General features: G+C 58.9%; 1 protein-coding gene across 25 annotated transcripts in view; it reads right to left on the bottom strand.

Annotated features, from left to right (window-relative positions):
• Window positions 1–1442: 1442 nt before the first annotated feature.
• ACSF3 (acyl-CoA synthetase family member 3) overlaps window positions 1443–23709 on the bottom strand; it is a 66389-nt gene continuing 44122 nt past the window's right edge. For 6 of the 25 annotated variants that reach the window (XR_012429404.1, XR_012429397.1, XR_012429402.1 and 3 more), the window contains 3 exons: window positions 11689–11823; window positions 11054–11165; window positions 1443–2104 (listed from right to left, as the gene is read on the bottom strand). Coding sequence is in view for 7 of the 25 variants with exons in the window: in XM_065537115.1 (XP_065393187.1) it covers window positions 1987–2104; window positions 11054–11165; window positions 11689–11823 (365 nt within the window). In the remaining 18 variants the exon portion in view is untranslated. Of the gene's footprint in view, window positions 2105–5877; window positions 6037–6296; window positions 6532–6708; window positions 8715–11053; window positions 11166–11688; window positions 11824–20232; window positions 20396–20503; window positions 20670–23709 lie in introns of those variants that run through there. The other 19 variants (XR_012429399.1, XR_012429403.1, XR_012429398.1 and 16 more) reach the window with 8 other exon arrangements.

Below are 23709 nucleotides of genomic sequence, written 5' to 3'. Positions count from 1 at the left end.
GCAAGGCCTAGACACAAACGTCTGACCTGTGGTCTCTGAGTGCTGTTCCCTTGAGTCCAGGCCTCCGGCGGGAGGGCAGGGCCCCTTGCTTTGACTGTTCCCAGGGTCAGGCCAAGGGGATGCACAAGGCCACACGGTGAGGCAGGAGTTCGGGTGGGACAGGGCTGTGGACTGGGGTGCCCACCCGTCCTGGAAAACAGGGCTGGAATGCCGCTGTCTGGGATGCCTCAGACAAGCTTGGTGGGCAACATGCTTAAGTGGGCAAGGGCCCCAGGCCACGTCCACCTGTCCCGGAGGCACGTGAGCCCGAGATGGCGCTGGCCTCCTGCCCGGGCACGTGAGCCTGAGATGGGGCTGGCCTCCTGCCTGGGCACGTGAGCCTGAGATGGGGCTGGTCTCCTGCCTGGCACACTCGCTTCTGGCCACCCTTTCAGACATGCATTCCAGGGGCAGAATGTTCTGGGTAAGTTGAGGCCAGACATTGCTGGGCTGTTACTTCCCAGAGGCTGTGGGGAAGAGGCAGCCTGTTCTTCTGAAAATTGTCCAGAAACTTCTGGATTCTGCATGTGGCCCCCGTGCATCTGAATTGACCCCGCTAAGTAAATGCAACGTGGGTGCGCCCAACACTGACAGCACACGTTCCTGAGGTTTCTGCATCGGCCACGCCTGTGGGCTCTGGACCTGGGTCTGGGGAAAAGCTGGCGAGCCACAGACATGAGACGGGGGCCATGGGGCAGGTGGGGGTCTGGGTAGAGACGGTGATGGGAGGGAGGGTTCACTGGCTGAGGGGCCGGTGTGGAGATGACCTGGAAGGTCTGTGCGATGGGGGGTGAGGCAGGGTCACAGCAGAGCCACTCCACGGCCGTCCGTCCATACACTTTCTGTGACACACGCTGACGGACACACAGTAGTGAGCAGGGTGGCAAGTGTCCCCACAGCGGGAGCTGCCCTCCTCCGAGAGTGGCACCAGGAGATGCCCAGGACCCATGGGACAGGGCTGGTTCTGGGAGGTTTTTTTTTTTTTTGAGACGGAGTCTCGCTCTGTCGCCCAGGCTGGAGTGCAGTGGCCGGATCTCAGCTCACTGCAAGCTCCGCCTCCCGGGTTCACGCCATTCTCCTGCCTCAGCCTCCCGAGTAGCTGGGACTACAGGCGCCGCCACCGCACCCGGCTAGTTTTTTGTATTTTTAGTAGAGACGGGGTTTCACCGTGGTCTCGATCTCCTGACCTTGTGATCCGCCCGCCTCGGCCTCCCAAAGTGCTGGGATTACAGGCGTGAGCCACCGCGCCCGGCCGGTTCTGGGAGGTTTGTGAACCCTCAGCTCCTCCCAGGAGGCCCTCCGGGCGGCTGCCGAGACCTATGTGGACTGGGAGACACTGGCTCACGGGTGAGGCACAGGCATGGGCGGATGAGTCTGCCGCAGTCACAGGCCTGGGCACAGTGTGGGACGGCCCTCGTTCCTCCAGTGGAGTCTTTATTTCTTTTTTGGGGGACACCTCCGGGACCCACCCTGGAGAGCCTGGTAACTGCAGGGCACTGTGGGGCCGGCCGCGAGGTCGGTGGTGACCAGGCAGACGTGGGCACGTGGGGCCGGCCGCGACGTCGGTGGTGACCAGGCAGACGTGGGCACGTGGGGCCGGCCGCGAGGTCGGTGGTGACCAGGCAGACGTGGGCACGTGGGGCCGGCCGTGAGGTCGGTGGTGACCAGGCAGCCATGGGCACGTGGGGCGGGCTGCGAGGTCGGCGGTGACCAGGCAGAGGTGACATCAGGGACGGTCTCCTTGAGCTGCAACAACTGGCCCAAGGCTGGGGACCTCACGTGGTGATTTCATCCCAAACAGTTTTTGTTCTACATGACCTGATTTGGGGCATTCAGGCTTAAGGGAGGCCAGGTCTCAGACAGGCCCCCGCGGTGCTCGGTGTGAGGGAGACGTCTGCTGCTCCCAGCCAGACCCGCAGTCCAAGTGCCCAGCCCCTGGTGCGCGGGTCACGAGGGGTGGAAGCGTCTGATGAGTGCCTTCTTGTCAATCTTGCCCATCTGGTTCCGCGGGATCTCCTCCACCACCACGAGCTCCGAGGGCACGGCGTACGGGGCCAGGACATCTCTGCAGAGACAAGCACAGCCTGAGATGCGTTGTCCCAACACTGCCCAGCGGTAGCTCAGGTGCCCAGCAGTGTGGACAGGTGCCCCTTGGACGCTGCAGCCTGGCCAGGCGCCTTGGCCATCCTGAGGCCTGGCATGCGTCCTGGGCAACCGCAGCGGTCTCTGCCCTAGCAGCCCAGGGTGGTGACTGCAGGAGGTGCCCAGCATGCAATTATCACTGGTACCACAGAAGTCATGGTGCATGCAGGCCTTGGGCGAGGGCACCCGAGGACAGGCCTGCACAGAGTGGCCTGTAGGGCAGAGGGACCCCCACACTGGGCCAGGCATTCCAAGACCCCGCACTGGAGCTGGAACGCCCCATGTCATTCTGTGGCCGGTTCCCCTTCCAGAGGAGGCATGTGGAAGGGGCTGGGGAGTGGGTGGGCAGGTGGGGCAGGGGCAGCCTGCCCTGCATGGGGTATTTGAGATGGGAACAAATGCCCCACAGTCCTGCAGACACAAGCCCGCGTGGCAAGAGGCCTCACAGACCCCCACACAGCAGGGACAGCCCCTAAGGCTTGACACCTCCACTCAGGGTCCCCTGTGCCCATGGCCAGAACTCGGTGGGTGGTGCCAGGGCAGTGGGCGGGGCTGATGCAGGTGGGTGGGGCCAGGGCGGTGCCAATGCAGATGAGCGGCCGAGGGCAGTGGGCAGGGACAAGGCGCTGGGATCGGAAGCTGAGACTGCGGTGGTGCTCGGTGCTCCTCCATTCACCATTAAAGAAAGAAGGAAAGGAAGGAAGGAATGAGATTAACCCCCAAAAGGGGGGACAGCTGTGTGGCCTCCGCCCACCCAGCAATACCCTGAAGGCAGCGGCCACACTCCAGTTGCAGGAAGGGTTGGTTCAGGGTGTCCAGGCTGACACTGAGACGTGTCAGAAACGAACTTGACGGCGATTGTTCAGGTTACTGTCCAGCGGAAAAGTCCAGAAACCAAGTGTCGTGGTTTCTTGACGCTTTTTGTGGAGAAAGCGTCGCCTGCCATCCAGACGTGGCCAGAGACCCAGCACAGACCCCTGCCCACCTGCCCCTGCCCGTAGGCCTCTCGGGGCGGAGGTGCGAGTCGGCCCAGCCCAGTCCCTCCCTCCCCAGGGGCAAGTGGTTTGACGTTGGTGTCGCTGTCAACTTCGACCTCCACATTTCCAAATTGCTTTTTTCTTTTTTTCTCTTTTCTCTCTGGGACAGGATCTCACTGTTGCCTGGGCCGGAGTGCAGTGGTGCAGTCACAGCTCACCAAAGCCTGGACTTCCTGGGCTCAGAGGATCCTCCCAAAGTGCTACAGACATGTGTCACCACGCCCGGCTCCAATTTTCCTATCAAATTTATTTTGGCACGTACATATTTTATAGTTATATAAAACTATTATAGGTATTTAAATGGAGATGTAATTTACACCCAGCTGTCCTGTGTACAGTGTGGTGAGGGATGTGTAGAATTTTTTTTGTTTTGAGACAGAGTCTTGCTCTTGTCCCCCAGGCTGGACTGCAGTGATGCAATCTCGGCTCACTGCACCTCCGCTTCCTGGGTTCAAGTGATTCTCCTGCCTCAGCCTCCCGAGTAGCTGGGATTACAGGCGCCCGCCACCACGCCTGGCTAATTTTTGTCTTTTTAATATTTTTAATAGAGACAGGGTTTCAACATGTTGGGCAGGATGGTCTCCAACTCCTGACCTCAGGTGATCTGCCCGCCTCGGCATCCCAAAGTGCTGGGATTACAGGTGTGAGCACCGCGCCTGGCCTGTGTAGGAATTTCTAAAGTTTTACTGAAGCAACTGCCCCCATCTAAGTAGCGCCCAGACTGAAAGGGAACATGGCCGGGTTCCCAGAAGCCCCTCTGCCTGTCTGAGCCACTCCCAGCCTCCACGTGTAACCAATGTCTTGACTTCTAAGAGCGGACAAACTCTGTGTTGAATGAGACTGGCTGGCAGTGGCGAGGGCGGACGCCCCTTCCTGGTCACAGGAGGAAAACGCCCAGCAGCTCGCCATTGAGCAGGATGTCACCTGGTGGCTTTTCAGAGGCTCCCTCATCAGGTTCAGGTATTTTCCTTCTTCTCCTAGTTTGTGAAGAGTTTTTGTTATAAAAGGGCTTTGGCATTTGCAAATGCTTTTTCTGTATCTATTGAAATAATATGATTTTTCTTCATTCTGTAAATATGGTGAATTACCAGTGGCTCACACTTGTAATCCCAGGACTTTGGGAGGCTGAGGCGGGTGAATCACTTGAGGTCGGGAGTTTGAGACCAGCCTGGCCAACATGGCGAAACCCCATCTCTACTAAAAATACAAAAATTGGCTGTGCATGGTGGCGCACACCTGTAATCCCAGCTGCTCAGGAGGCTGAGGCGGGAGAATCGCTTGAACCCCGGAGGCAAAGTCTGCAGTGAGTGGAGATTGCGCCACTGCACTCCAGCCTGGGTGACAGAGCGAGAGTCCGTCTTAAAATAAAGGTGAATTACATGGACTGATTTTTGAAAATGAAAGTAACCCTCTATTCCTGGCTTAAATGCTGCTTGATCATGACGTGTTGTCTTTTTGTGCATTAATTGGATTTAACTGGCTAATGGTTTGTTAAGGATTTTGTGTGTCTGCCCATCGGGAACACTGTTCTCTCGTTTTCTTGCACGGTTTGGATTTCAGGGTAGTGCTGGTCCCATAAAGGGAGTTAGGAATTGTTCCTCTCTGCTGTTTCATCAGAGACTTATTTTGTTGCGTCTGGTTTTATTTTTTGCCTTCAACGTTTGAGATAATTTACCAGTGAAACTTTTTGGGCCTGGTATTTGCTTTGCAGTTTTAAATTGAGAACTCAGAACTGTTCAGTCTGCTTTGGTGTTTGCGTCAGTCTTGGAAATTTGTGTCTTTTAAGGAAGTTATCCGTTTCGTCTGACCTGCTGGCTTCACTGGATTAAGCAGCCTGCAGCCTTCCATGCCGCCACACTGCCCAGCAGAGACCGCAGGCCTGAGCTGAGGTTTCGCTTCCTTCCTGATATTTACAATGCTGTTTTCTCTCTTCTTTCCTGGGGTCTTCTTTCAATCTGAAAACTCATGACCTTTGGTTTGGGGAAATTTGACTGTTAATTTCTTCCCTGAATATCTTCTTTTTGGAACTCCCATTAGACAGTTGGAATGTTTGGGCCGGGTGCGGTGGCTCAAGCCTGTAATCCCAGCACTTTGGGAGGCCAAGACGGGCGGATCACGAGGTCAGGAGATCAAGACCAGCCTGGCTAACACGGTGAAACCCCGTCTCTACCAAAAAAGACAAAAAAAAAAAAAAAAAAAACTAGCCAGGCGAGGTGGCGTGCGCCTGTAGTCCCAGCTACCCGGGAGGCTGAGGCAGGAGAATGGCGGGAACCCGGGAGGCGGAGCTTGCAGTGAGCTGAGATCCGGCCACTGCACTCCAGCCTGGGTGACAGAGCGAGACTCCGTCTCAAAAAAAAAAAAAAAAAAAAAGACAGTTGGAATGTCTGAATTAATCCTCTAATTTACTTCCTCCTGCCTCCCTTCCTGTTCTTTTTTCTTTCATGGTGAATGGACAAGCACTGCAGTGTCAGCCTAAGCCAGGCACAGCAAGGACGACTCAGGGCTGCAGGGGAGGTAGCTGTGGGCCAAGTACAGCAAGTGGCCTGGAGAGCAAGGGCCTGGCTCCAGGGCTCCCGCAGGACTGACGGAGTCCTGGGCTGTGACTGCACGGCTGGTGGCCTTCCCTGCCCGGTCCTGCCCCTCACAGGCGGCTTCTCACCAGCGGGCCCTCAAGTGCCCTGCACACAGCTTCCTGTCTCAGGGTCTTCTCACAGCCACTGTCATAGCCCAAACGATGCTGGATGAGGAGCCTGCCTTCAGAGAGATGCACAGAGCAGGAGCGAGCGGCCTGGTGTCCCTGAGCAGAGGGCAGCCCCGTCTGAGGAAAGCCAAGGGCTGAGGAGCGTCGGGACTTCGGTTCCTGCAAACTCGGACCCTGAAACTCTCTAGCACTCTCTCAGCACCCGACACCTATCTTTTCTTCTCAAGATAACTGTTTAATGAAAGCAGCAGCCGCTGCTGAGCGGCAGTGCTCCAGCTGTGTTGTGCAAACCCAGGCATGTGTGGTGCCCTGATGCTGCCCTGATGAAGCAAGCGTTCCTGTTGTCTGTGGAATCACAACGGACGAGCCAAAAATACCTTCAGTGCTCAGGAGAAGGCAAGTCAGGGTGGAGGCAGGGAGGGTGCGTCCAGAGAAGGAACAGAACAGAGACAAATGCTTGGTCTTAAATAATTTGCGGTAGGTGAGCTCTTCCTCCTCCTCCACCACGTGGGACATGCTGCCTCCCCTTCCCCTTCTGCCATGACTGTAAGTTTCCTGAGGCCTCCCCAGCCATGCTTCCTTACAGCCTGTGGAACTGCGAGCCAATTAAACCTCTTTTCTTTTTTTTTTTTTTTTTTTTGAGACGGAGTCTGGCTCTGTCGCCCAGGCTGGAGTGCAGTGGCCGGATCTCAGCTCACTGCAAGCCCCGCCCCCCGGGTTCATGCCATTCTCCTGCCTCAGCCTCCCGAGTAGCTGGGAGTACAGGCGCCCGCCACCTCGCCCGGCTAATTTTTTTTTTTGTATTTTAGTAGAGACGGGGTTTCACCGTGTTAGCCAGGATGGTCTCGACTCGATCTCCTGACCTCGTGATCCGCCCGTCTCGGCCTCCCAAAGTGCTGGGATTACAGGCTTGAGCCACCGCGCCCGGCCTAAACCTCTTTTCTTTATAAATTACCTTCTCAGGTAGTTCCTTATGATAGCAACAGGAAGCAGTCAAATGCCCAGATAGACAGGGGTGGGTCCCCGGTGAAACCCCACCTTCAAGCCAAAACACAGCCTGAAACCGGCGGCCCGGAGTGAGAATTTCTATTCCTGTTTGCCCACTCTTTCTGACTGGTTCTTTCTGAATAATGCTTTTTAGCCAACCAAAGGTTACCTTTTCCAGCGCTACCTACAGCTTGCCCCTCCCCATTCTGTGCCCAAAAAAGCCCTGGACCCAGCCACACCCAACTCTAGGTGGTTGAGCACCCTTGCATCCCCTCTCCACTGAGAGCTATTTCATTGCTCAATAAAATTCTTCTCCACTCTCCTCATGCTTTGAATTGTCAGTGTAACCTCATTCTTCTTGGACATGGGACACGAACTTGGGAACCAATGAATGCAGGTATAAGCTATAACACAGGTGGGCTGAGCCAGTGCATAAGCCAAGCATCGCCCAGTTGGTTGAGTGGGTGGGTGCCTCTGTGGCAGGCCCGGGTTGGGGGCATTACTGGCCATGGAGGTCCCCTGCTGGCAAAGTGGCTGAGAAATATCCAGCATCATTTATAGCAATGTGAAACTGGACTAATACAGAAAATTGGTACTGGGAAGTGAGGAATTGCTGTTAAGACAGCTGAAAATGTGGAAGCAGCTTTGGAACTGGGTAACAGGCAGAGGTTGGAATGATTTGGAGAGCTCAGAAGAAGACAGGAAGATGAGGGAAAGTTTGGAACTTCCTAGAAACTTGTTAAATTGTTGTGACCAAAATGCTAATAGTGATACGGACAATGAAGTCCAGGCTGAGGTAGACTCAGATGGAGATGAGGAACTTATTGGGAACTGGAGCAAAGATCGCTTTTGTTAAGCATGAGCAAAGAGATGACCTAAAACTGGAACTTAGATTTAAAAGGGAAGCAGAGCATAAAAGTTCAAAAAATTTGCAGCCTGACCATGTGGTAGAAAAAAAAACCCCCAATTTTCTGGGGAGGAATTCAAGGCGGCTGCAGAAATGTGAGTAAGTAAAGAGGAGCCGAATGTTAACTGCCAAGACAATGAAGAAAATATCTCCAGGCATGTCAGAGACCTTCATGGAAGCCCCTCCCATCACAGGCCTAGAGGCCTTGGAGGGAAGAATGGTTCTGTGGGCCACTGCTCTGAGGGACACTGGCCCCTGCATCCCTGTTGCTCTGGGGCTAAAAGGGCTCCAGATACAGCTCAGGCCACTGCTCCAGGGCAGTGAAGAAGAGAAAGATGGGGCTGGAGCCCCCACACAGAGTCCCCACCGGGGCCCTGGCTACTGCAGCTGTGAGAAGAGGGCCACTGTCCTCCAGACCCCAGAATGACCCACCGACAGCTTGCACCATGTGGGGCACCTAGAAAAGTTGCAGGCACACAACAGCAGCCCATGAAAGCAGCATGGTGGCTGTGCCCTGCACAGGCACAGGGGTGGATACCCATGGCCTTGGGAGCCGCCTCCTTGCATCGGTGTAGCCTGCATGTGAGACATGGGTCTAAGGAGATTTTGGGGCTTTAAGATTTACTGGGCCGGATGGGGTTGCTCACGCCTGTAATTCCAGCATTTTGGGAATCTGAGGCAGGTGGATCACTTAAGGTCAGGAGTTCGAGAGCACCCTTGACAACATGGCAAAATCCTCTCTCTACTAAAAAATACAAAAATTATCTGGGTGTGGTGGTGCATGCCTATAGTTCCAGCTACTTGGGGAGGCTGAGGTAGGAGAATTGCTTGCAGGCAGAGGCTATAGTAAGCTGATATCACGCCACTGGACTCCAGCCTGGGCATCAGAGCAAGACCCCGTCTCAAAAAAAAAAAAAAAAAAAAAAACCAAAAAAGAAAAAAACAAAAAACGATTCGGTGACTGCCTTGCTAGGTTTTGGACCTGCCTGGGGCTCACAGTTCCTTTGTTTTGGCTGACGTCTCTCTTTTGGCACTGGTGTATTTACCCAATGCCTGCACTCCCACTGTATCTGGGAAGCAACTTGTCTTTGGTTTTACAGGCTCATAGGTGAAAAGAACTTGCCTTGTCTCAGACGAGACTTTGGACTGTGGACTTCTAAATTAATGCTGCAATGAGTTAAGACTTGGGGGACTGTTGGGAAGGTAGGATTGTATTTTGCAATGTAAAAAGGACATAAGATTTGGGAGGGGCCAGGGAGGATTTGGATTTGCGTCCCCACCCAAATCTCCTGTTGAATTGTGATCCCCACTGTTGGAAGAGGGACCTGGTGGGAGGTGACTAGATCACAGGGGTGGATTTTCCCCTTGCTGTTCTCGTGATAGTGAGTGAGTTCTCACAAGAACTGGGTATTTGGGAGTGCGTGGCCCCTCCCCTCTCCCTCACTCTGTGACCCCTCCCTCTCCCCTCGCTCTGTGGCCCCTACCTCCCCACCCTGCTCTGGGGGCCCTCACTCCCCCCTCGCTCGGTCTGTGGCCCCTCCCTCCCCCCTCCCCCCTCGCTCTGTGGCCCCTCCCTCCCCCCCTCGCTCTGTGGCCCCTCCCTCCCCCCCTCGCTCTGTGGCCCCTCCCTCCCCCCTCCCCCCTCGCTCTGTGGCCCCTCCCTCCCCCCCTCGCTCTGTGGCCCCTCCCTCCCCCCCTCGCTCTGTGGCCCCTCCCTCCCCCCTCCCCCCTCGCTCTGTGGCCCCTCCCTCCCCCCTCGCTCTGTGGCCCCTCCCTCCCCCCCTCGCTCTGTGACCCCTACCTCCCCACCCTGCTCTGGGGGCCCTCACTCCCCCCTCGCTCGGTCTGTGGCCCCTCCCTCCCCCCCTCGCTCTGTGGCCCCTCCCTCCCCCCCCCTCGTTCTGTGGCCCCTCCCTCCCCCCCCGTGGCCCCTCCCTCCCCCCTCACTCTGTGGCCCCTCCCTCCCCCCCTCGCTCTGTGGCCCCTCCCTCCCCACTCGCTTGCCCTGTGGCCCCTCCCCCCGGTCTGTGGCCCCTCCCTCCCCCCCTCACTCTGCGGCCCCTCCCTCCCCCCTCGCTCTGTGGCCCCTCCTTCCCCCCTCGTTCTGTGGCTCCTCACTCCCTACTCGCTTGCCCTGTGGCCCCTCCCTCCTCCTTTGCTCACTCTGTGGACCCTCCCTTCTCCCTCGCTTGTTCTCTCCTGCTCCAGCCATGTAGGATGTGCCTGCTTCCCCTTTGCCTTCCGCCATGACTGTAAGTTTCCTGAGGCTCCCCAGCCATGCTTCCCGTACAGCCTGTGGAACCATGAGCCAATTATACCACCTTTCTTTATAAATTAAAAAAAAAAAAAAAGAATTTGCTGTAGGTGAAACTAAAACCTTCCTTTCTGAGCTCAGCCTGGTTCTGTCCTGACGGCCTTTGACGAGGCCACAGCTTAGGTTCAGCCCCGGGTGTGACCACCAGCGCTGCTGGCAAAGGGGAAGGGTCTGTGGGTCCCATGCATCAGAAACCACCAGGTGTGAGACAGGTGAGAGAAAGCCCTTGGGGAAAGGTTCTGGGTAAGGTAAAGGCAGAACAAAAAACGCAGGTGAGTTTACAGACTGGGTGGTGGCCGCTGTTGAGGAACAGGCCCTGCCCTGGGTGTGAGGGGAAAGTGAAATGAGTGAGGGGATGGTGCTGGGGTCTCCATGGAACTGACTGGAGGTGTGTGAGGCACCTTGAAGACCAACCCCCAGGGCAGGAGAGGGAGAGGCTGTGCAGGTGCCAGCGGAGAATGGGTGGGCCTTGCGGTTCTGCTGGGGCCCAGCACTGGCTTTGGGGCAGCGAGTGGACAGGCTGCCCGTGGCCTGGTGGGGAAGGGCCCAGTGTGTGCGGTCAGGTGGTGTCAACCCTGGATCTCAGCTCCATGCACCTCCTGCATGGGCCTGGCCTGGCTCATTCGGGATCTCTCCTGGGACTAGGACGGAACCCACCACAGGCCTCACAGGGCCCTGTCCCAGGAATGTGAGTTTCTGCCCCCTCGGAATGTTGCCACCAAGTCAAATCTGAGCACGGCTCCTGCCCCCTGCCCTCATCTCTGCCCCCTGTGTGTGGCCTTCAGGTCTCTAAGGACCCTCACTGCTGGTCTTTCTTGATCCCTCACCTCCACCTCTACGATGGACGATGCCAAGACCTAGGGTGGCCCTCACCCCCGGGCCCCAAGACCCCATGAGTGCCCCCTGCCCACCCCGCCCAGCCCTACCTGGCCCACTCTTTGAGCTCCCTGTGGGACAGTGAATGTCCTTCTCGGAGGGTCACCACAGCAGTGACCCGCTGGCCCCATGTCATATCCGGAACTCCAATCACCGCCACATCTGTGGACAGAAGAACAGTTTGAGGACATGGGAATGCCTCAGTGACTCTCACAGGCCGGAGAGTGCCTGGACGCACAAGAAGCGCGCAGTCTGGCCCAGCCCTGGAGCCTGTCCTTGGGGAGGCCCCACTCCGATCACCCATCCTGGTGCTGGCTGGTCCTGTGGGGAGGGAGTAAGGATGGGCTCCCCATGGTGGATCTGGTGGCTGGGCACCCACAGGGGCTCTGCCTTCCCACCCCTTGGCTCTCTGCACTCTCCCTGCACAGGCATCATGCAGATGGGAGCTGCGCCCAGTCAGGCCTGGGAGCTCCAGTGGGCATGGGGTCAGTGGCTCCAACACTGAGCAGGCTGCACCCCCACTAGCCCCATGTGCCCTGGCCAGGGCAGGGAGCAGAGGTGAGTGTCACAGGGACTCCTGCAGGCAGCTGGGACAGCGTCGCCTCATCCGTGATCGTCTAAAACTCAAACATGGAAGGCAGCACCCGTCTCGCCTGGCTTCCCTGGCGCAAGTCCAGCCACACACCTGTGATGCTGGGGTGGGCCAGCAGGTGCCACTCCACCTCCAGGGCGCTGACCTTGTAGCCTCCAGTCTTGATGATGTCCACTGAGGTCCGGCCTCGTATCCAGTACTGGCCGTCCTTAAACACCACGGTGTCCCCTGAGGAAAGGGGGCTCTGGTTAACTGGACGTCCTTAAACACCACGGTGTCTTCTGAGGAAAGGGGGCTCTGGTTACTACCCTGTGGCAACTCCAATGCGGAAGCAGCTATGCCAGGTAAGCCCACATCCCTGGTGGTCGTGACGCGCATCCCAAGGTGGGACTGTGCCCATGAGGTGGGGTCCCATCCCCACGCTCAGCTGTATGCAGTTCTTCCAGGTCAGGTCAGCAGTGGGCCCAGAGCCTGCAAGGACCCAGAGGTGCCAGGAGCCCTGCTGGGCCCATGGTCTGCAGACACCCTGCATTAGTAAGCCGGCTCAGGACCTGTTTCTGTCACAGTGATTGATAACCACTGGTCATGGTGGGACACATGGCCTTTTCTAAGCAACAAGCACAGGGTCTGATGCTTTGACCCTCCCTCAGGATGGATGCCAGGGTGTGCTGGGCCTCCTGGCTGTGCTGCTGCCGCTGCAAAGGCCCCCAGACGGCACCCCTGGGACTGCAGCGCCCCTCACGCAGGTAGGCTCTCGGGGAGGCGCCAAGACCCACCAGGCCCTGTCCTGCCGTCTCTCAGGCCCACAAGAGAATCCAGACCAAATATTCATAAAACAAGTGAACCAGACACCTTACAACATCCACCACGGTGGGGTCCAGCAGTGACTGTCTAGCCCCTCTGGATGGGAGAGGTGCCACTGGTGGCTGAGGACAGGGCCTTTCCTGGGTGCCTGGAACCTCCTGCTGGTGCCCGTCTTTTGCCCTCCGCACCTGACCATGCTGGTCCTAGAACAATGGCCGGGGCTGCCCCACACTTTCCTTCCTGGAGCCCTCCTGTGGGCACTGAGCTTCCCCCATTTCTTTCTTTCTCGAGTAGCTCAACACAGACACCACCAGCCACTGAGGGTGAGAAGTCCAGGAGAGCAGGCTGCAGCCTCAGAACCTGCACTCCCAGCCCGAAGATGTCTCATGACCAATGGGCCCATGGTGCGCATGCCCGCGAGTGTGTGTGCAGGCGTGGGTGTGTGTGCAGGCGTGGGTGTGTGTGCAGGCGTGGGTGTGTGTGCAGGCGTGGGTGTCTCTGCAGGTGTGGGTGTGTGTGCAGGCGTGGGTGTGTGTGCAGGCGTGGGTGTGTGTGCAGACGTGGGTGTCTCTGCAGGCGTGGGTGTCTCTGCAGGGGCGGGTGTGTGTGCAGGCGTGGGTGTGTGCAGGCGCGGGGGTGTCTCTGCAGGGGCGGGTGTGTGTGCAGGCGTGGGTGTGTGTGCAGGCGTGGGGGTGTCTCTGCAGGTGTGGGTGTGTGTGCAGGCGTGGGTGTGTGTGCAGGCGTGGGTGTGTGCAGGCGTGGGTGTGTGTGCAGGCGTGGGGGTGTCTCTGCAGGCGCGGGGGTGTCTGCAGGCGTGGGTGTGTGCGCAGGCGTGGGTGTGTGTGCAGGCGTGGGTGTGTGTGCAGGCGTGGGTGTGTGTGCAGGCATGGGGGTGTCTCTGCAGGCGCGGGTGTCTCTGCAGGCGTGGGGGTGTCTGCAGGCGTGGGTGTGTGTGCAGGCGTGGGGGTGTCTCTGCAGGCGCGGGTGTCTCTGCAGGCGTGGGTGTGTGTGCAGGCGTGGGTGTGTGTGCAGGCGTGGGTGTGTGTGCAGGCGCGGGTGTGTGTGCAGGCGCGGGTGTGTGTGCAGACGTGGGTGTGTGTGCAGACGTGGGTGTCTCTGCAGGCGCGGGGGTGTCTGCAGGCGTGGGTGTGTGTGCAGGCGTGGGTGTCTCTGCAGGCGCGGGGGTGTCTGCAGGCGTGGGTGTGTGCGCAGGCGTGGGTGTGTGTGCAGGCGTGGGTGTGTGTGCAGGCGTGGGTGTGTCTGCAGGCGCGGGTGTGTGTGCAGGCGTGGGTGTCTCTGCAGGCGTGGGTGTCTCTGCAGGCGTGGGTGTGTCTGCAGGCGCGGGTGTGTGTGCAGGCGCGGGTGTGTCTGCAGGCGCGGGCGTGTCTGCAGGCGTGGGTGTCTCTGCAGGCGCGGGTGTGTGTGCAGGCGCGGGTGTGTCTGCAGGCGCGGGCGTGTCTGCAGGCGTGGGTGTCTCTGCAGGCGCGGGTGTGTGTGCAGGCGCGGGTGTGTCTGCAGGCGCGGGCGTGTCTGCAGGCGTGGGTGTCTCTGCAGGCGTGGGTGTGTGTGCAGGCGTGGGTGTGTGTGCAGACGTGGGTGTCTCTGCAGGCGTGGGTGTGTGTGCAGGCGCGGGCGTGTCTGCAGGCGTGGGTGTCTCTGCAGGCGTGGGTGTGTGTGCAGGCGTGGGTGTGTGTGCAGGCGTGGGTGTGTGTGCAGGCGCGGGCGTGTCTGCAGGCGTGGGTGTCTCTGCAGGCGCGGGTGTGTGTGCAGACGTGGGTGTGTGTGCAGGCGTGGGTGTGTGTGCAGGCGTGGGTGTGTGTGCAGGCGTGGGTGTCTCTGCAGGCGCGGGGGTGTCTGCAGGCGTGGGTGTGTGCGCAGGCGTGGGTGTGTGTGCAGGCGTGGGTGTGTCTGCAGGCGCGGGTGTGTGTGCAGGCGTGGGTGTCTCTGCAGGCGTGGGTGTCTCTGCAGGCGTGGGTGTCTCTGCAGGCGCGGGGGTGTCTGCAGGCGTGGGTGTGTGTGCAGGCGCGGGTGTGTGTGCAGGCGCGGGTGTGTGTGCAGGCGCGGGTGTGTCTGCAGGCACGGGCGTGTCTGCAGGCGTGGGTGTCTCTGCAGGCGTGGGCGTGTCTGCAGGCGTGGGTGTGTGTGCAGGCGTGGGTGTGTGTGCAGGCGTGGGTGTGTGTGCAGGCGCGGGTGTGTCTGCAGGCGCGGGTGTGTGTGCAGGCGTGGGTGTGTGTGCAGGCGTGGGTGTGTGTGCAGGCGTGGGTGTCTCTGCAGGTGTGGGTGTGTTTGCAGGCGTGGGTGTCTCTGCAGGCGTGGGCATGTGTGCAGGCGCGGGTGTGTGTGCAGGCGTGGGTGTGTGTGCAGACGTGGGTGTCTCTGCAGGCGTGGGTGTGTGTGTAGGCGCGGGTGTGTGTGCAGGCGTGGGTGTGTCTCTGCAGGCGCGGGGGTGTCTGCAGGCGTGGGTGTGTGTGCAGGCGTGGGTGTGTCTGCAGGCGTGGGTGTGTGCGCAGGTGTCGGTGTGTGTGCAGGCGTGGGTGTCTCTGCAGGCGTGGGGGTGTCTCTGCAGGCGTGGGTGTGTCTGCAGGCGTGGGTGTGTGCGCAGGCGTGGGTGTGTGTGCAGGCGTGGGTGTGTGCAGGCGTGGGTGTGTCTGCAGGCGTGGGTGTGTCTGCAGGCGCGGGTGTGTGTGCAGGCGTGGGTGTCTGCAGGTGTGGGTGTGTCTGCAGGCGTGGGTGTGTGCGCAGGTGTCGGTGTGTGTGCAGGCGTGGGTGTGTCTGCAGGCGTGGGTGTGTGCGCAGGTGTCGGTGTGTGTGCAGGCGTGGGTGTCTCTGCAGGCGCGGGGGTGTCTCTGCAGGCGTGGGTGTGTGTGCAGGCGTGGGTGTGTGTGCAGGCGTGGGTGTGTGTGCAGGCGTGGGTGTGTCTCTGCAGGCGCGGGGGTGTCTGCAGGCGTGGGTGTGTCTCTGCAGGGGCGGGTGTGTGTGCAGGCGTGGGTGTGTGTGCAGGCGTGGGTGTGTGTGCAGGCGCGGGGGTGTCTCTGCAGGCGCGGGGGTGTCTGCAGGCGTGGGTGTGTCTGCAGGCGTGGGCGTGTCTGCAGACGTGGGTGTCTCTGCAGGCGTGGGCGTGTCTGCAGGTGTGGGTGTGTTTGCAGGCGTGGGTGTGTATCCCCAGGGGTCGAAGCCCTGGTGCTGAGATATCCCAGGAGTGGTGGCAGTCAGCATCTGCCCATCCTTTCTGGCTCGGGGCTGTTTCTGGCACAGTCAGGCCCCGAGACCCTGCTGCAGGCCTTGTTCAGGGGTCACTCCCTGCCTGGGCCTGGCTGCCTCTGCCCTGAGATGCTTCTCCTGAAGCCAGTGCTCAGGAAGGACTGGTGGGGGCAGCTTGTGGAGTCGTCCATTCCCTGGGCGCCAGGCCCCAGATCCCCGCTTCTCAGTGAAGCCCTGCCTGGCCTCCAATCCCAGGGTCGTCACAGGCCCCAGCCTGCCCGCTGTGCTACATGCAGGGTTTCCACTGAGCCATGCGGAGGGAAGAACCCCAAGGGTCAGCATGCAGCACGGTGCCATTCTCAGGGCCCCAGGCTTCTGTGCTGGAGAAAGTGGCAGCTACACCTGTCGGAAAAAGGCTGTGTCTGAGACTCCCCCAGCAGCACTGGGCGGAGCCAATCAGTGCAGGACTGAGACCTGTCTCTCTGTGACAGATACCTGTCTCGGGGAGGATTCCGAAAGGTGCTTTTGTGCTCAGAATGCATGTGTGGCATACGGGGACCCTCAGTGCTCAGAGCGCGTGCTTGGTGTGCGGGGACCCTCAGTGGATGGTGGCAATCGTGTGTCCGTCCCACCCCGGGCATCAGAGGGTGGTGCTGCTGTCAGCCCAGCCAGCACCCCCAGCTCCACCCTCCAGCCCGGAATCCCCATCCTCACTGCTGCCTGGAGCTCCTTCTGGGTGTAGGGAGACTTCCCACCGCCCACAGAAGAAAGCCCAAGTCACACGTGCGTCTCCTGGGCCCGGCCGCCTTTGCCCGGATGCCTTGGCCTGGACGTTCCTGGCAATCCTCCTTGCAAAGGCCCCCTCTAGGCCGGGGCCCTTCAGGGTCCCTCCTGCTGCACACACAGGGCCCCTCTGCCCTGGTGCCCCTGGTCCACCTCCCCTGGCCAGTGTCTTGTCCGCAAGGCCTGGGCACCGCCACCCAAAGGGGCTGCCCCGCTGCTTCCCTCTTAGCCCTGAGCTTGCCCTTTGGAACGTGTCAGGCTTTGTTCGAGTTTCTCCCAGTGCGGAGCAACCTCAGCTCCGAGGGTCACACCTCCCTGCCCATTCCCAGACTGTCCAGCGCCCGCCTCACCCGCCTTGCTGTGCCTTTGCCAAGGGGAAGAGTGGCTGGTTTTGTTCTTCCAGTCTGGGACGCTGCTATCAAGGGCTCAGGGGCATCGGAGCCAGGGTTTAAACAAAGTCTCAGCCAAGCAAGAGTGGGTCGGACACCGCGGGAGGAGGTCCTGCGGCAGCAAGGGCGACTCAGAAGGTTCAGAGGCTCCAGGGCAACTCGCAATCATTGTGAAATGCACGTCAAACAAGTTAAATAACCTTTACTTTTTATAACAACCTATTTATCAAAATGCATTGATTCTGGAATTGGAGTTGGCTGCCAATGGGCTGTGTATCTCCTCGGCCTGATGTGTGCATTAAAGGAGTTTTGTTCTGACAGATACAATGTAGCAATCAATAAACTCCTATTACCTGGATTTATGAGCTGCTTTGAATTCGGTGCTATTTCATGTCTCTGCCTTCCACTGTAATTGAAAATAAATCTCCCAATACTCAGATTTGAATTCTCTGGAAGTGTGGGTGGAGAGAGGTGCTGCAGTCCCCAGTCCCCCAGCGAGACCTTGTCTGTGGGCCTTGGAGGAAGCACTCCCGGCCGGGGGGGTGGCCTGACCAGCACGCAAGATAAGAACAACGCCTGTTCTGCTGTGCAGATCCGGTTCCTGAGCCTGGATCTGGAGTGACACCAGCCCCCAAAGCCCGATCCCAGGAAACAGGGTGAAGAGAGGCCCAGAACTAGTCTGTCGGACTTTTGCTCCCAAATGGCACTGATGCCAGCAACAGAATGTGAAGCTTGGCCCCTGGTCATTGAGGAAAGCGCCGAGGGAAGCCCAAGCCCCTGCCCTGAGACCTCTGCCCCCGAGTCCCTGGCCTCCAAGCCTGGAACAGGTGCCCCCGTGTGTACAGAGAGAGGCAGCTGGAACAGGTGCCCCGTGTGTGTAGAGAGAGGCAGCTGGAACAGGTGCTCGTGTGTGTAGAGAGAGAGGCAGCTGGAACAGGTGCTCGTGTGTGTAGAGAGAGAGGCAGCTGGAACAGGTGCTCGTGTGTGTAGAGAGAGAGGCAGCTGGAACAGGTGCTTGTGTGTGCAGAGAGAGAGGCAGCTGGAACAGGTGCCCCGTGTGTGTAGAGAGAGGCAGCTGGAACAGGTGCCCCCGTGTGTGTAGAGAGAGGCAGCTGGAACAGGTGCTTGTGTGTGCAGAGAGAGAGGCAGCTGGAACAGGTGCCCCCGTGTGTGTAGAGAGAGGCAGCTGGAACAGGTGCCCCGTGTGTGTAGAGAGAGAGGCAGCTGGAACAGGTGCCCCCGTGTGTGTAGAGAGAGAGGCAGCTGGAACAGGTGCTCGTGTGTGTACAGAGAGAGGCAGCTGGAACAGGTGCCCCGTGTGTGTAGAGAGAGGCAGCTGGAACAGGTGCTCGTGTGTGTAGAGAGAGAGGCAGCTGGAACAGGTGCTCGTGTGTGTACAGAGAGAGGCAGCTGGAACAGGTGCTCGTGTGTGTACAGAGAGAGGCAGCTGGAACAGGTGCTCGTGTGTGTACAGAGAGAGAGGCAGCTGGAACAGGTGCCCCCGTGTGTGTAGAGAGAGAGGCAGCTGGAACAGGTGCTCGTGTGTGTAGAGAGAGAGGCAGCTGGAACAGGTGCCCCCGTGTGTGTACAGAGAGAGGCAGCTGGAACAGGTGCCCCCGTGTGTGTAGAGAGAGAGGCAGCTGGAACAGGTGCTCGTGTGTGTAGAGAGAGAGGCAGCTGGAACAGGTGCCCCCGTGTGTGTAGAGAGAGAGGCAGCTGGAACAGGTGCTCGTGTGTGTACAGAGAGAGGCAGCTGGAACAGGTGCTTGTGTGTGTAGAGAGAGAGGCAGCTGGAACAGGTGCTCGTGTGTGTAGAGAGAGGCAGCTGGAACAGGTGCTCGTGTGTGTAGAGAGAGAGGCAGCTGGAACAGGTGCTCGTGTGTGTAGAGAGAGAGGCAGCTGGAACAGGTGCTCGTGTGTGTACAGAGAGAGGCAGCTGGAACAGGTGCTCGTGTGTGTAGAGAGAGAGGCAGCTGGAACAGGTGCTCGTGTGTGTAGAGAGAGAGGCAGCTGGAACAGGTGCTCGTGTGTGTAGAGAGAGAGGCAGCTGGAACAGGTGCTCGTGTGTGTAGAGAGAGAGGCAGCTGGAACAGGTGCTCGTGTGTGTAGAGAGAGAGGCAGCTGGAACAGGTGCTCGTGTGTGTAGAGAGAGGCAGCTGGAACAGGTGCTCGTGTGTGTAGAGAGAGAGGCAGCTGGAACAGGTGCTCGTGTGTGTAGAGAGAGGCAGCTGGAACAGGTGCTCGTGTGTGTACAGAGAGAGGCAGCTGGAACAGGTGCTCGTGTGTGTAGAGAGAGAGGCAGCTGGAACAGGTGCTCGTGTGTGTAGAGAGAGAGGCAGCTGGAACAGGTGCTCGTGTGTGTAGAGAGAGAGGCAGCTGGAACAGGTGCCCCCGTGTGTGTACAGAGAGAGGCAGCTGGAACAGGTGCCCCCGTGTGTGTAGAGAGAGAGGCAGCTGGAACAGGTGCTCGTGTGTGTGTACAGAGAGAGGCAGCTGGAACAGGTGCTCGTGTGTGTAGAGAGAGAGGCAGCTGGAACAGGTGCTCGTGTGTGTACAGAGAGAGGCAGCTGGAACAGGTGCTCGTGTGTGTACAGAGAGAGGCAGCTGGAACAGGTGCTCGTGTGTGCAGAGAGAGAGGCAGCTGGAACAGGTGCTCCGTGTGTGTGCAGAGGCAGCTGGAACAGGTGCTCGTGTGTGTAGAGAGAGAGGCAGCTGGAACAGGTGCTCGTGTGTGTAGAGAGAGGCAGCTGGAACAGGTGCTCGTGTGTGTGCAGAGGCAGCTGGAAACCAAGTTACATGAAAGGTACCACCAGTTGGTTGCCCCTGGGCACCTGGCTAGGGGAGGTGGCTGCAGGGAGGACAAAAATTAGCCAGGCATGGTGGCGGGTGCCTGTAATCCAAACTACTCTTGGGAGGCTGAAGCAGGAGAATTGCTTGAACCTGGGAGGCAGAGGTTGCAGTGAGCCGAGATGGCGCCACCGCACTCCAGCCTGGCAACAGAGCGAGACTCTGTCTCAAAAAAAAGAAAAGAGGGAGTCACCAAGTGCCAGGATTCAGCACGGCTGGGGCACCAGCAAATCTGAAGGCCAGAAAATGACACAGAACTGACTTCTAACCCAGAACCTATACCCAGCCAAACCAGCAAGCACGGCTGAGGGCAGAACGAAGACACGGAGAGACACGCGAGTCTCCAAGTATTGACCCTACACACCCTGCCTCACGAAGCCCCGGGGAAAGCAGTCCCCAAAGCTGGGGGCGGAAGTGAGAAGAGGAGGATGCTGTGGGCTGGGAGCGGAAGTCCTCACTCGCCGGGAGGGAAGGAGGCGCCGTGGGGAGACCAGCCCAGCCCACCAGGAATTGGCACCAGAAGACCAAGAAAACCAAGACTTTCCTGACTCTGGAAAACAAACAAAGAGGAAAAATCTCAGTGTCTCCTGGGCTCAGTTCTCATCGGCGACTCCGTGGTCTCAACAGTGCAGATGCTGTAGGGCCTGAGCCGGGCCACGCCCGAGGAGGGGCCTCCTCTGCGGGAGTCAAGTCACAGCAGTAAAAAGGAGTCCAGAGGTGGCGGTGCTGGCAGCCCTCAGGATGCAGAGACTGCACAGAAGCAGCAGCTGGTGAGTCTGGGGAAGGGGCACGGCTGTGGTTCTTCTCAAACTGCTAAAACCATTTGGGTCTTTAAGCCACGGGTGTGTAACTTTGGCTTTAAAAAAAAACGTCAAAACACTCACCCTCTGCCCAGAGTCCGCGTGTGTTTCTAGGGAACCCAGGCTAAGATACATCTGAAGGCCATGCCCGTCTCGTGGGCCTGGTGGCCCTGTAGGCTGCACTGAAGGGCATCTTGCAGGAGGGCTGGGGCCACCCCTCCTCAGCATGGCCCGTCAGTCAGCTTGGCACCTGCAGGCAGCAAAACAGGGTCCCTCTCAGGAGCTGTCGCGTGGACGGATGGCTCTGAGAAGGGAAGAGGGGGCTTCACAGCACAGCCGGCCGAGTGCGGGAGGCCCAGCGAGGTCCCTCTGCTGGATGGAAGGGGCTGGGGCAGGCATGGCCATTTCGGCACCTGTCATCCCCACAATCGGCTCTGACCTTGGTCGGCACCCTTGGTGCAGGGGCTGGCACCAGCCAGACGAGCCTTGGTTGGGTCTTGGGGCCCCACCAGGATGCCTGTGTTCCTTCCCTTGCCCCACAGAGGTGCCCAGTGTCCTGTGAAGGCAGGATGGCCAGGAGAGAGTTTTAGTCCATGAGACAAAGGCCCTAGGGCTTCTGAGAAGGTCCCTCCTCTGGACGAGGGGACAGCTGCAGGAACAGCCCAGGTGTCCCCATCTGACTTCAAATGTGCCATCAGGCCTGGGGGCTCAGCGTCCACCTCGTGCCCACAGTGGGAGGCTGTGGGAGGCTGCTAGGCCGTGGGCCAGGACCATGGCACTGCCAGTCCCCACCTGGCCTCCACAGTGCCTGCTGGGGAGCTCTGGCTCCACAGGGGAAACCGTGGTGGCTGGGGCTGCTGTCCCTCTGATTTTCTGCTTCTTGAGGCCAATGAGTCCCAACTAAATCACAAGGTCTCTTTAACCCTTTGCCACTGGCCCAGATGTAAGCACCCAACGGCTGAGACACAGAAGGTTCTGGGGATGCCCAGGGACGCATGGAGCCCCAGCCGGGCCCTGGAAGCAGTGGGCCCTTGCTGCTGCCCCTAACATGCTTCAGACAGGGTGACAACTAGGCTAGTGCCCAGCGGTGGTGCCTGTGACCACGTGGAGGGCCCAGGTGACTGGGCTGATGCTCAACCTTGGGGGATGGGGCCACTCGGGCCCAGCTCTCTTCTCCCTCCCTAAGCAGGACTTCTCAGTCTGGGGGTTCTCCAGCCACTTGCCTCTCCCCATCCTTCCCTGTGAGCTCCTGGTGGTCCTCCCGGGACCTGGGGCTCTTCCCCTCAATTCTTCCCCGCAAGCCCCTGGTGGTCCTCCCCGAGATCCCTGGCTCTTCTCTAAGGAGCTCCTTCAACAGGTTTCCTCTCCCGGCTGGAGCCTAAGACCGCATTCACCCCTGCAGGGACTCCGGCCTGCCCCACCGCCCCTCTCCTGATCCCCAGATACCCCCAGGAGGGGCTGCTGCTGCTCCCGCACCTGCCCAGCAGAGCTGCCCACCTCCGTGTCACCTTCTACTCGCCCAGGCGGCAAATGTGCCTATGTGTCTTTGAGCGAGGGCACGTGGAGTCAGAGCATCTGGAGAGATCATTTTGGTTGTCAGAGCGGTTACTTGAGACAGACCTTTGACATCTCCTGGAGCAGCGGCAGAGACCCCTGGCCTCGCAAACCCCCTGTGTGATCTTGAGGCACAAGCAGGCTGTAGGCACGGAGGCAGGTCAGGGGGCAGGAGCGGCCGGCATCAAAGCTGGCAACCTCTCCTCTCATCCTGACCTGGAGGAGACTGCTGAGGAGCTGTAGGCCGGCCTCGGCCATCCTGGCCATCCTCAGCTGTGTCCAGCCATCCCCGGCCATCCCCTGTGCCCGCCAGCTTATGCCAGAATCTGTGTGGCAGGAGGGGCTGGCCAGGGAAAGGGTTAAGTTTAATTTCTCCTGATTTCTATTTAATATCATGCTCTCCCGGCAGGGGCGGCAGCTGTGAGCTGATTGCAGGCTCTCATTATGCAGGCGGCATCGCTAATGGCCTGTGACAAAGGCATGCGGCTTCCAGGCCTTACCCCCGAGAGCCAATTAAACACACATACTCCCTTCCTGTTTGCAGCACGTTACAATGAAATTAAACTGAATTTCAAAATCATTTTCTCCTAAAGACATCTCTTTACAATAATTAATGCATGCAATTCCGCCCCGGCTGAAATACGCATCGGCACTGGTGACTACGAGTGTTTCCGCACTCACAGCCCCACATCTCACACGGCTGCCCTCCCACGGCTCAGGGAGCCCCGCGACTCGCAAAATCCACAGGGCTGTGGTTCCTGTGCTTTCAAAGAAAAAAACACCTTCAGCTTTTTATCTGAATTTAAAAATAAAAGAACTGACCAGGAGCGGTAGCTCACACCTGTAATCCCAGCACTTTGGGAGGCTGAGGCGGGTGGATCACCTGAGGTCAGGAGTTTGAGACCAGCCTGGCCAACATGGTGAAACCCCGTCTGTACTAAAAATACAAAAATTAGCTGGCTTGGTGGCGGGTGCCTGTAATCCCAGCTACTTGGGAGGCTGAGGCAGGAGAATCACTTAAACCCGGGAGGCGGAGGTTGCAGTGAGCCGAGATCGCACCACTGCGCTCCAGCCTGGGCGACAGAGCAAGACTCCATCTAAAAATAAATAAATAAATACGTACACAAATAAGGAACTAAAAGAACCGCAGCATGAGTCAGGCTGGGGTCGGGGCATTCAGAGGGCGCTGGAGGGAGGCTCCAAGCAGGACCCGCTCTAGTCAGGTTCCTGTAATTCTGCACTTGAAGGGAAGTCATGGACAGGCTTGTTCCCCCAGCTCAGTGTGCACTAATGGGGATGTATAGAAAAGATAAACTGGGAGTGTTTGATGTGCTGACCATGTCCTGTCGCAGAGAGGCTTCTAGGGCCCCAGCCCTGGGTCCTCTGCTGATGTCCGGCCCATGGAGGTGCCTCCCAGGATGCCTTGGGAAGCCTGTGAGACGCTGCGTGGGGCACTGGCCTCTGCTCTAGGAGCTCATGGAACCTTCGCTTTGCAAACGTGCGGAATGACCACACACCTAGCACACCCGCCTCACAGCAGCACATGCTCCAGGGCCTCTGGGACCCACAGGATCAGGCCATGAGGCGGCGAGGCTGCGGGCCAACATGGCCCCTTCCAGCACCCCTCAAGGAGCCCGTCCCGCCTGCACGCTGCATCCCCCAGCTCTGCTCCCTGTGGAAAGGCACGGGGCAGACGTGTTTCTGATTTCGGGTCAACAGATTCTGATGCGTGATAA

The sequence above is a fragment of the Macaca fascicularis genome, chromosome 20 (assembly GCF_037993035.2).
Source record: "Macaca fascicularis isolate 582-1 chromosome 20, T2T-MFA8v1.1".
Lineage (NCBI taxonomy): Eukaryota > Metazoa > Chordata > Mammalia > Primates > Cercopithecidae > Macaca > Macaca fascicularis.
Note: the sequence above shows the minus strand (reverse complement) of the source record. Positions and strands in the feature narration are given on the sequence as shown.